The sequence below is a fragment of the Acanthisitta chloris genome, unplaced genomic scaffold, assembly GCF_000695815.1.
Source record: "Acanthisitta chloris isolate BGI_N310 unplaced genomic scaffold, ASM69581v1 scaffold17501, whole genome shotgun sequence".
In the NCBI taxonomy this organism is placed as follows: Eukaryota; Metazoa; Chordata; class Aves; order Passeriformes; family Acanthisittidae; genus Acanthisitta; species Acanthisitta chloris.
Window position 1 is genome coordinate 26,770 of NW_008654541.1, and position 12,182 is coordinate 38,951.

Sequence of the window (12,182 nt, forward strand, 5' to 3'; positions counted from 1 at the left end):
TGTTTGTACTGAACTTTTGTACCAGTTGCAGTGATTGGAAAGATGGTTTAGTGAAGGATTATTCAGATCTGTGTAGGGACTACATGGTACTACATCAGTTTATTAGCTTTCCTGTCTCGTGCAGTCGAATGGAAGCAGTGCTTTTTGTGAGGCACAGAGTAATATCCTTTTCATTCCACTGTTTTTTTCCAGGGCTATCTTCCTGCAAATGTGGACCGAAGAGAAAGCACTTTACAAAGAAAACGCAAAGAGTATTTTGCATTTGTTGAACAATACTATGATTCCAGAAATGATGAAAATCACCAAGATACCTACAGACAGGTAGAACACCTATTGATGTGACTTTTACCTACATAACACCTGCTAAGGAATTTAGAGATTAGTTTTGAATTTTGCTAGTGTTTTTCTCTATTTCCTTAATCTGATTTGATAGGCAACTCTCTAATAATTTTCCTGAATTTCAGAAGCAAAAATATGAAGTAGTTTGGTCTGAAATTTGAAAGAATGGTTTTCTTTTATTGTCAGCTTTAGTGTTGCCATGTGGCAGTAGCATTTGGTGCTGCCATGGCTTTCTGTTTGTGAATAGTAGTGTTTTCACCCCTTTCATCTCCTCTCAGACCCCTTCAAGTGAGTGAGGATGGACAAGGAAAGTATAACAGTAACTGCTTCTTACTGGCTCCATTCCTTTGCTTAAGAATTTGAAATTGTGTATGATGTGCTATAAACATAGAGATCTCAAACTTTCATGCCCACCCAGATAAGCAGATGACTTTTCTTCAAGTTTTGTGTTAAAATGAATAGTTTGTAACACTAAGTATAGACTAAGCAATACTACTTGAGCCCTCCTTAGGACACAAGAGGCTGAGATCTTTCTTTCAGCTTTGAGCCTGATCTTTAGTATCAAGAAGTATATATAGCATCACTAACATAAGGTACTTGTATATAGAGCCCAAAATACTCACTTTAGGATTCTGCTGCATGAAACTCCTTTGTGAAGTTTGGACTAAAAATTTAAAAATCCTGGTGTTTTTCTGCTCTCTCCTTGATTGTCAAATTCATTACAATAGGCATTAAACAATGTTTTTACCTTTCAGCTTTTGGACTTGGTGATCTTACAGGCCATTTCCAACCTAAATGAATCTGTGATATAACAACAGGCAGTTTACAGAAGTAGTAGTATTATATTTACTCAGTTACCCTGAGGTAATGAATATTGACAATAGGACTATAATTTGCAAATAATTAAGATATAAGACAGGCCATTTCCAACCTAAATGAATCTGTGATTCTATAACAGGCAGTTTACAGAAGTAGTAGTATTATATTTACTCAGTTACCCTGAGGTAATGAATATTGACAATAGGACTATAATTTGCAAATAATTAAGATATAATTAAGATATAAGGATGTCATAAGGGGAATACAAAGTACATGTGTTTTTCTTCCTTTTGCCTCATTGATAGATTAGCAATGACTTAAAGATTTGGCTCTGTGTTTTGAAATGCAGTAAAAATCCATGTTATTCCAAAAATAACGGTACACCAGAATTGTAACTGATCATAAATGATAGTTATTCTAAGTATTGTGTTATTTAGAAAGTGTGCTGTTGGTTCCTTTTACAGTATTCCTCTTTGTCTAATTAGATCCATATAGATATTCCACGTATGAGTCCTGAAGTTTTAAGACTTCAGCCCAAAGTAACAGAGGTAAGAACGATATCTAAAGACTTTTTTGTTAGAGAAAGCATTTTATTAATGAATCTGATGTCACAGTTTGATTAATAATTAATTTGACAGCAGTTGCTATTTTGACTTCAGAATTACCTTAGGCAAGTTAAAAAAAAAGAGGATATATAAGTGTAGGTTAAGAATAGCAGTGCAGATATGAGTAGTAAAAACAAAGGCATCTCATTAATTTTGCTGTATTCAGTCTGTCATTTTTTTCTTTGGTCTTGTGCCTTTGAGGTTTTGGTTTTTTTTTCCTTTTTTCTTTTTTCTATATTTTGTGAATACTGTGTTTTTGAAGTAATCCAGAGCATAGCCCCATGGGTTTCGTAGCATTGAATGTTCCATTTGGGAAATTATTTTTTTCCTTTTTTTTTTTTTTGAATTTGTAGCCTAACTGTTTTGTGTGTCTTACCTGATTTTGCTTCCTTGTAAGTTTTTTTCTGTTTAGTACACTAAATTGTTTTACTACTGTTGTAATTCTATGATCAATGTACATATAATATGATTCAATATGATGAATGGTAAATATGTTAATCAAATTTGCCTATACTGTTGGATAATTGAATCTCATGGGGACTCTTAATTTTAAAATATATATGTCATAAATAGTATAGGAAGTGTGGATCACCCTTTTTGAGTTATTTCTCTCAATTCTTCCATTTATTCTTCTTTCTAATGATTCTAGTTAGACCTTCAAATGTGGTTCCATGTGTCTTCTGTTTATATCATTTTGCAAAAGAGAAGATCTTCTGATAGTTCATTATGAGAAGTGAAATGCAGAACAGACTTTCATTTGTTTTTCTGTTGTTGTAGTTATTTGTTTAATGGAAGCTCTTTTCCACATGTGTTGGAGAAATCAGTTTAAGAAATAGCCTAGTAGTTTTTTGAAAGATAATAGTGTAAAGATAGTTCTTTCACCTGCTTTCTACCAAGTGCTGTTTTACGTGGGCTTTTCTAGGGGTGAATCAAAGAGTAATATAAGTAAAATCAAGGGGCAAGAAGGGAAACAATATCTGCAAGAAATACACTATTAAAGAAATGAATAAGATCAGTGTCAGTATTGTAGCTAGAAATGAGCCAATAAATCAAGTTGAAGGTGAATTATTTCATTAAGAGATGGCTAGAGGAAGAAGAAGAACACTCAAATACTTCTCAGAGGAAAGAAATGCTTGTACTGTGTCTGCAATACTCTCTTAAATTATTCTAAGGAAGAATAAAGTTTTCCTCTTTTGGGGTGACCTATATAGTTCCTTGTATTGCATGATTTAACTATTCTTAAGGTTTCAGTGAAGATTATCTGTGTCTCAGTTGAATGTGACTGTGTTTCATTTGTACAGTGACTGTGTTTCTATAGTTCTTAATTTGGCTGAAAATGTGCCAAAATGCTGATGGTTTTTTACCCCTGTGATTTGGTGAAGAAGAGACTGGAAGCTGTTTGATTTGTCTGGCATCAGAATCTATGTGTATTCTTGTTTTTAAAGGAAAATTGCAAAGTACAAAGCACTTCTTAAAGAATGACTTCTAGATAGTGTATTTATTTCTAAATTAGCTGAACAATTGTAAAAGCAACTTTGAAATAGAAATTCCAGGTGAACACGTTCATAGAGTATATTTAATGTCCTGTGTTTTAACAGAATTATTTGGATGAGTAGTCCAGTAGCTTAGTAAAAATGAGACTAAGATACCATATTCTCATTGGAGAATAGTTTGAGATAGTGTTGTTTAGTAAAATGATGTCATTGTCAGATAGAAACCTGTAGAATCTTGGACTAGTTTTGTCTTTTGCTAATTTGATTATGCATGAGATGATATATTTATATGACTGATGTTATGAGATAGTGAATATGTTTGCTTAGACTACGTGCAAACTTGATAATAATTTTTAGGAACACAACTTTGTATTTACCATGGATATCTATTTTTTCCGTAACACAGAAAAGTTAGAGTAAGCTTGTATTGATAATTAAAGATCTGATCAAGGTTTTCCAGCATTTGAAATGTGTATTTTTGTTAAATATTTAGTGTATTGGGGAAATCATCCCATAATAAGACATTGAAAAGAATTAGAGTAACAGAATAGCTAGAATCCCTTTTTGGTTGAGTGATTAACTTAGAGCTTAAGAGTTTATTTGTGAGTTTGGAGAGTATATTGCTGTGAAAAAGGTACTAGTGCAGTATTTTTTACAAGCAGTCCCAGTTGAAAGGAGATTATTTTTATTTTATAGCTGAATTATACTTAATCTGAACACAGGCTGTTTAATGAAAATGCTGACAGTCAACTTCAGAACTAGCAGACACTCCAAGAGTAAAACACTTCTCTTATTGCTTGGGAGTAATTAAAAAAGCAAAGTGAGTACTGTGACTGAGTAACTTCTTGCTAAGTAAAATCAAATATGTCAATAGCAAGTATTGTTCAGTAAAGTTTGAGTATGGAATGCAGTTTCGTTCAGTTCTGTGGAATAGGTAAACGTGAAATTATCTAGATCTTTGTTTGTTTGTTTGTTTTAATTGCCTTTTGGCTGCTAACAGTGCTCCGGTAGCATATTCATTTAATGTTATTTTCTGAGATCTCATTTGCATTTTTTTCATAAAATTAGATTTTTTTTTTCATAAGAGTAGATCTTTTAATTTCTAGTTATTTGCTGAACTTGTCCAAAGGTGTTTCTTAATACCCCCTTGGATACATGAAACTTAAACACTGCTTTAAAATGAACATATTTTAAACCCACACTTTTAAGAAATTGTGATTGCAACTTGCAAGTGACATTTAATTATCTTCAGGCACTAGTAAGTCCATTTCATGTATACAGCTCTTTATATCAGTCTGTTGAATACCGCTCAGTATCTCTGTTTGCTCATTGTACTTAGCTTGAAGGTTTAGGAAATTGGGCCTCTTAACAGGCAGAATTGATCCCTATAAAGTGGATCAAGGCATTGTACAACTAGAGTGCTGCTGCTTTCATGTTAAAAAAAAACCCCAAAGAAACCACATCAAAATTGCTTCCCTGTCCATACCCTATCCCATCTGTCTCCCTACTTCGGCACCGTTTTTCATCCCTAGCGAGTAGTAAGCAAATGGATGGAAAAATGATAGTGAGATGTGATGGCCATTAACACTAAAACAAAAAGGTGTAAACTAAAGTGTTTTAATAGAAGTTAGTTGGGAGGGAGTGGTCTTGAGGTACAGAAGAATGTGGAAAGGGTGGATGGCAGCAGTCAGTAGGATAAGGGGAAATCTAGGAGGATTTGAGTTATAAAGAAGTGATAGAATTTTTGCTGACTTACAAGTATCCTGAACGTTACAGAGATGCAGGATATTCATTTTAGAGCTCCATGGATCTTCTGACTAGATGGGTGAGCTGCTGGGAGGGTGAGCTTGCATGTGTCTTTGCCTTTGCTCGCTTTCTGATCGAAACCAAGCCCTACTTTCTTGATGCCATCGATGCTGAAAGGCACGTAATATCCACCTTCTCCAATGTTTCTTTCTCTTGCTTTCTGAGTTTCTGGAGACCTACCCTAGCACAACTGAATCCCTTAGCCTCACAGGGGATCCCTCCCTACTCCTAAGGCCTCAGTGCAGCCAGAGGCCTTGTGTTGTTCCCAGAGCTCACTCCCTTCTAGAGAGAGGAAAGATGGTACTGGTCTGAGGTGAGCAACAGTCACTTCCCTTTCTTAAGGATAGGTGGCAATAGCTATAAAGAAGGGAAGGGAGTCAGGGTATTGGTCCAAGACAGGTTTCAAAGGAAGACACCATTTCAAGGCTGTTGTTTGGATGTTATAATGGGTTTTGTAGATATTTTTGATGCTGTGATGATTTAGAATAATGATGCCACTGCTGAGAAGGATGTCAAATAAAATGAGGTGAAGAGATTGTAGGTGGCCAAACTGGGCAAAAATACTAGTCAGAACTTCAGAAACCAAGGACATGCATAAACCTCACTGCCTTCTGACTGTAATTTCCAAATGTCTCTATTCCAAGATTTTTGTTGTTCTTGGTGGTATCAGAGTCTCTGTTCCCAAAGAACATTTCATTAGAGTTTATAAGGCTGTTCTAATGTCTTATCTGAACTTGAAATTTGATTTCTGTAATAAAATGTTGCAGTTTAGAAAAAGATGTTTTGCATCTGATGTGTGGAAAGAGCTAGTTATTCTATGTTCCTTTAAAAATCGGTTTTAAGTGTTCATTTTTTATGGGAGTTATGTGGGGAAGGTTATGTTGGAGTGAGGACTTTAAAAGGAGTGAGAATAACCAAATAGAGGCCTTCAAAAAGGAGGACAGAGAAGCTGGAGATCTTCTTCCATATAGTGCAGACAAGTTTATTTTGAAGACTAGTGACTGTAAGCTTGGTATTAATAAACTTGATTAGTTAATGTGGAATAGTCTAATTAATTATTTCCTGCTTTAGTTGAATTTTGTTGACATGAAAAGTACGTGGCTGTGTATTTCCTGTCTATGCTTGCAAAGTATGTATAATCATTTCAAAGAACCTACACAACTGAAATTAATTTATAAATTTGTGTTCATATCATCTTTTTTTTTCCCTCCTCACTTGCTTAGAAGACAAAAAGCAAGTTCTCAAAAGCTTTTGCAATTAAAGCTTTGGAGGTTTTGGAGTTCCTCTGAGATGGCAAAACCCACAAGAAATTATGAACCTGCATTTAAGCTAATGGATTCCTCTCTTTGTGTATATGAATATAGTTCTTGGAGTTATGAATGAGAGTTAAATTCAAAAGAGAATAATTGATTGGTAATGACATCTCATGAGATGTAGTGGTTCATAGTAGAAAAGTGATTCTGGTTTCTGTTGCTAGTTTGGAAATCAAGGAGGGAACCTTTTGGGAAAGTGACCTTGTTAATGAGTCCTATTTGAACACAGTGATGAGTGCTGTACAGGAACTTAAATCAGTCTGCTGTTCAGGTTTTTAGCTCTCATTTTTTTCAATTCAAAACAGTAAATGAAGCTTTATGAAAATGGGTGGGAAATTGAAAATACTATTTCAGTGTGTATTTGTTGAATTTCTGGTTAGATGCATTTGGGGATATTAAAGCTGGTGTTTGCCATCACTAAGCAGTGCTTCCTGCTCAATAATATTAACCCCCTCCAACAAACCCAAACACTGACACCTCCCACCCTCTTAGTTTTCATACCTGCATTTTAAAAATGTTTTAAAATCCATAGGCTTTAAATTTATAGAGCAAACTGTGTATATTATCAGGTTCTGAGGGGAGGAAAGGTTGTTGGTACAGCTTTGCAGGTTGGCTCCAGACATGCCTTCATGAAAAACCACTATTTCTGTAATTTTAACAATGGGTATTTTGATAGCTGTTACTGAATTGCTATGGGGTTTTTGTTTGTTTGGTTTGGGTTTTTTTCACTATGCATATTTTGTGATCCCATCACATCAGGAGTTTTTTATTTAGCCTAGTGCCCAACACTGTTCTGCATTCAGCAATTGCTATTTAAATAGGCTTCTCTAGTCACTTCTATCTGACATTTGTTTTTTTGAGAAAGTTATTTGTATTTGCAGTATGTTAAATGTCCTTCTTCTGAAGTGAAACACAGAGTGGTAACTCTGATAATCCTGAGAAACTGCTGTTACTGAACTAAAGTGACAGCTGACAGAAGCAGGCAGGGTACCTGTGAGCTAACTAGCCTAGCTACATTTGCAGTTTTCCAGTATCAGTGAAAATAGACATAAACAACTGTAATTTCATAAAGGTATAATTATGTAACATGCAAGAGTTTAAGGTGTTTATTATACATTATTGAATGACAATGAAACCTCATTGACTATTGCTTGATGGGCAGAGGTTGGTATATTTTCAGTTTAGTATGCAGAGCATGTTAAAGAACATGAGGTGACAGGACTAACACCAAGAAGACTTTGTAGCTAAAAGAATAAGCATCTTGGCTAATGAAAACAAGAGGCTTCTGTGGAGAATTGCTGAATGAATACCTCCCTTTCTGCCTAATATTTGCCCCAAAATTGAAATCATGCTGAGCAGAAGCTGAATCTTAATTGTAGTTGTAATGGATCAGATGTGAGCTGCATTGAGACTTGTTTTTCAGTGCCCACCAAAGCTTTTTGTATTTGTTATTGTCTGTCACCCTTGTTCTGTGAATTTTCAGCATGCCAGGGAAACTTAAAACCTGGAGGACAGTTGATTATCAAAGAAAGGCCTTTGGGAAAAGAGTAGATGTTGATATTTGGGACCCGTTTTCAGAGCAAAAGGTGCAGATATGTTTCAGCCTCAGATAACTTGTGTGGAAGCCTGTGATGGCACTTTGAAGCGCCAGGATATGAGTCATACATACTGAGACCTTTCCTCACATAAAAATGGCTCCAAGAGGACTTTTAAACTAAATAAGATTCAGTTAAAAGGGAATTAAAATAGGCAACTTCTTAATCTAACAGAAACTTGGAAGTGAGATTGCATAGAAATAATGCTACCTTAATAAGTAAAATTCTTCTCCCTATTGCATCCTTTCAGGGCAGGTCTTTTTACAGGCTCTCTTGAAGCCTGAACATTCATTGGCTTCTGGGATTTTTGCAAACTACACAATCCTTGAGGTTCTTCCAAAATGTCTCCTTTTTTATTAGTATTGAAGTCTGAACTGAAGAGCAGTAGAGCTCTTTGGTTTGTGCTCTCATGAATGAGCAAACATTCTTTTGTTTTGCACTACAGACACCTGATTGAATATCTGTAATTCAGACAAAGCACGTAGCAGCCTTCACTCTGCTGCTTATTTGCAGCCTTTCAAAGGCACGTAGCATGTTCAGAAGCAATAATTGAGAGGAAATACAGCGTGTCATGAACCTAAACTGAGTCAGAGAAAAGTGCTGTGATGTCCCTGTTCTACTCTTCTCATGCTGGGATATGTTGTGGCCTTATGAGCTTCTGCAGTTCCTAAGTAAGCTGCATTTTACAGAGTTGAGAGGGTGAGGTTCTGTGGTATGGCAGGTAGATGCCTTATTTCTACATTTCCTGATTGTGTCAGGTTTTTAATTAACTAGTGTACAGAATTCTGAAGTCTAAAACCGCATACTGCAGTATTGGGCAAATTCAACTGTTTCTATGGGCATGGTGTTGAAAACTCTAAGCTATATCAAGTACTTCTTTCTGTTACTTAGGAATAAATAGAGTACTATATTAATAAAATGCTAGTCTCAAAGAGGTGAAAAATCATGGGAAAATCATTTAATATTTCTGTCTCTTGAAGGAAAAGATATTAGATATTATTGGAAAAGCTCCAGTGAGTAAGTGCTACTGTATTATAAGTACTATAATGAATTATATCCTAGATTGGTTTGAACACGTGCTAATACCCTGAAAGTTCTTCCTTGGAAGAACTGAGTAGCTTACATAGCACTGGAACTTAGTTATGAATACCAGTGTTCATTTATGCTTTTGATGAGTGTTTTTAATACTAGCAACTCTATGATAGTAAATTTGTCCTTGTATACTTTTCAAGTGTCTTGTTTAAAATGTGCTCAACACTTGTGAAATTGTTTGATGATTTCTTTAACTCTTTTTCAGATCTTTGAAAGAATTTTGTTTATCTGGGCGATACGTCATCCAGCCAGTGGATACGTTCAGGGCATAAATGATCTTGTTACTCCTTTTTTTGTGGTCTTCGTTTGTGAATATATAGGTAAGATTTGTCATATTACTGAATTATTAATTGGCATTGGTTTTGAAGCATCATTTCCATTTTAATCTGACTAATGATTTGGATGAGCTAATCAAAGAGTCATTTGATACATGAATTTTATGGTAAATCTCTGTAATTATAAATCTGTATTCTCTTTAAATACACACTGAGAAGCACTCAAATTTTGTGTAAGTAGTCACTGGAGTTCTTCACAGGAATCTTCCATGTTTTTATTCCAAACAAACTTCCCCCCAACAGACACCAACCAACCAAAACCCTCTGCAGGAGTTGCAGACAGCATTCTTGTTTGTCAGATCTGAGAGCAGGAGAAAGAAGCACAGTCTAGTATTTACTTTCATCTTCATTTCTACTTCTCAAGTGTTCAGTACTCACAATGCTTTTTTTGTTCATAGGTGGTTTTATTATTCCTTTCTTTCTTTCTCTCTCTTCTGATTCATATTCTTGGTGAAAACTTGAAATTGTATGTATGAAATGAGCATGTGTTTTAAAAAAAGACCCAAACCAGACAACAGCAGCTAAATATAAAATCAGGACCAAAACCCCAATAATGCTTGCCCAAAAAAACCCTGAACTCCACACCAAAACAAGGAAAATACCCATGAAACAAGGGAACATTTTAAAAGACTGTTTGGGAAATCAAAATAAAGGGAACCTATTGAACTGCATGTGTGACTGAAATAATGGCAGCCTGGAGTTAGGGTCTGAAAATTAAAGCAGCAGTAATCGCATTTCTCTGGTTAAAAACTCTGCTCTTCTGGGGCTTATGACATGAATAACAATGTAGCTTTGTGCCTGGCATATATTTTGAAAACTTAACCAACTCAAATGTGGGTTAAAGCTAAAATTTATAGTTTAGGATTTAAATGATTATAAACATTAAGAGTATGGCTAATAGTTAACAATAATTCATTAATAATTTGGGTGTAACTGTGGATGTAAAAGGTAAGGTTTAACATAAAAATGACTATGTCAATCTGGTTGAAATAAGATTGTTTTCCTTGTACTTCTGTTTGTCGTACACACATATAGTGAAAATATGCAATGCTTACGTATAAACTTGAGCAATGCATTGTCCGATTGCTTCAGTGAGGTTGCATACAGTGGATTCTTCTTACCTTCTCTATGCAAGATAACTATTGGTGTATTAATCCAGGTTGATTAGGTTTAATGAAGGACAGATTATCCTTGAGTGGATGATATACTCTCCATTTACTCATTTGCATGGCAACACCTCTGTTGCTTTGTTCATTTCTTGTTTCATAGGGGGACATTTCATTGCTAAGCAACTAATGAGAACTACTGCTGCTTTCTCCCTAATCATCCCTTAAGTAGGGTAGAGGCCTACTCCTGAGAGTATTTGCAGTTTCTGCCTTTTACTCCCTCATTTGACAGATAATGAAAATGTTCTTAATGATCCTAGAACAGTAGGGTCTCTATTAGGCTTTAGGGTTGCTAATTGAAATAAGAAGTTCAAATGAGATGTGATTAGAGAATTGATATTCCATGTTAAATAGGCCATTTAATTAATATGGTAAATAAGTTTGTCTTTACCACCAACTTACATTTGGAGACCCTGGTGATAGTTAATGTATTTGCCAGTTTGTCAGTGTTTTCATGTCGGAGAGCATAGCTGTTCCGGTAAGTGTTCAGTGAAGACAGACAAAACTCAAAACCTTTTAACCATAAAAGATATTTTGCCACTGAAAATGTATGAAGCTCAGAAAACAGTGTTCTGAAAGCTCATTTAAAACCTAATGTGTATATCATAAGAAAAATAGCAAAATGAAGGCATTTTCTTCAATACAGTACTGGTCCTGGCTAAGTGCTAACAGCAGTTTTTTCCCTCAGGGACATATAAAAACTTTCTAAGATATGGGTTTTAAATAGATTTTTGATTTGAATCTTTATGATATATACTCAAGTTACACTGAGTGATTTATTTGAGTTAGATTGAAGAAGAGTATGATTTTTACTTAAACCTGAAATGGAGACATCAAATTAATGAAGTACTTCAAAAATCCCAAGATTTGCAATAAAATCACAGGATTCAGAACTCAGTCTGTGAATTGTGCTTTAGTAATTTAGATAGAAATAAATGCATAATTGCAGAAGTTTCCTAGCAAAAAATCTTTAAACTGCTAGTGCATTTAGTACTTAGTCCAGTAATATTCTGTATTTACTTTAGACTATTGCTCTAGATCTCATTTCTTGATTTTAAGTGAATATTAGTTTGTGCATTAAATTGCTTTATTTATTGCTGTCTTTTAACTATAGATTTTTACATTATTCTCAATTTAACTGAGCCATTTTTGTTGCACTTCTAAGTCACTTGGGTTCTAATTCATACAGCTGAATGTGATAATGCCATTTATTTTAGTTACTTTCTATAACTTTAAAAAAAGGTCCTAAAGAATAATTGAAGATTAATAATAAATTCTTATGGTTAACGATGCCATTAATAATAAGTCTGTGCCAATTAGATCACCTGATGGTATATCCCAATAATGTTTAAACACAGTTTCAGTTTTGTCAAATATTTGGGTGGGAGGAAAGCCAAGTTTGTTTTAGCTTTATGACAACTTGAGAGAGCTCTTAATCCTTAATCTTGCATAACAAGTGTGTGACATATTTATTCAAGCAATGGGAGTCTTTCTGCTCTGCTAAAGACATCTGCAAACTGGAAAAGTGTTGTTAAAAAACTTTTGAATATGCAAATGACATGGATGAAAGTGATAATTTACTTGTCTTTTCATTCAAGTCTGAATGCCATAATGTAGGT

The 12,182-nt window shown here is 34.7% G+C and overlaps 1 protein-coding gene across 1 annotated transcript in view; it reads left to right on the forward strand.

The window, feature by feature from the left end:
• The window catches only part of TBC1D22A (TBC1 domain family, member 22A), a gene marked incomplete at both ends in the record, with an annotated part of 121,455 nt that overhangs the window by 24,237 nt on the left and 85,036 nt on the right, over positions 1 to 12,182 (forward strand). Inside the window, 3 exons of the mRNA XM_009083570.1 lie at positions 193 to 321; positions 1,644 to 1,706; positions 9,268 to 9,382. Coding sequence (XP_009081818.1) covers positions 193 to 321; positions 1,644 to 1,706; positions 9,268 to 9,382 — 307 coding nt within the window. The remainder of the gene's footprint in view (positions 1 to 192; positions 322 to 1,643; positions 1,707 to 9,267; positions 9,383 to 12,182) is intronic.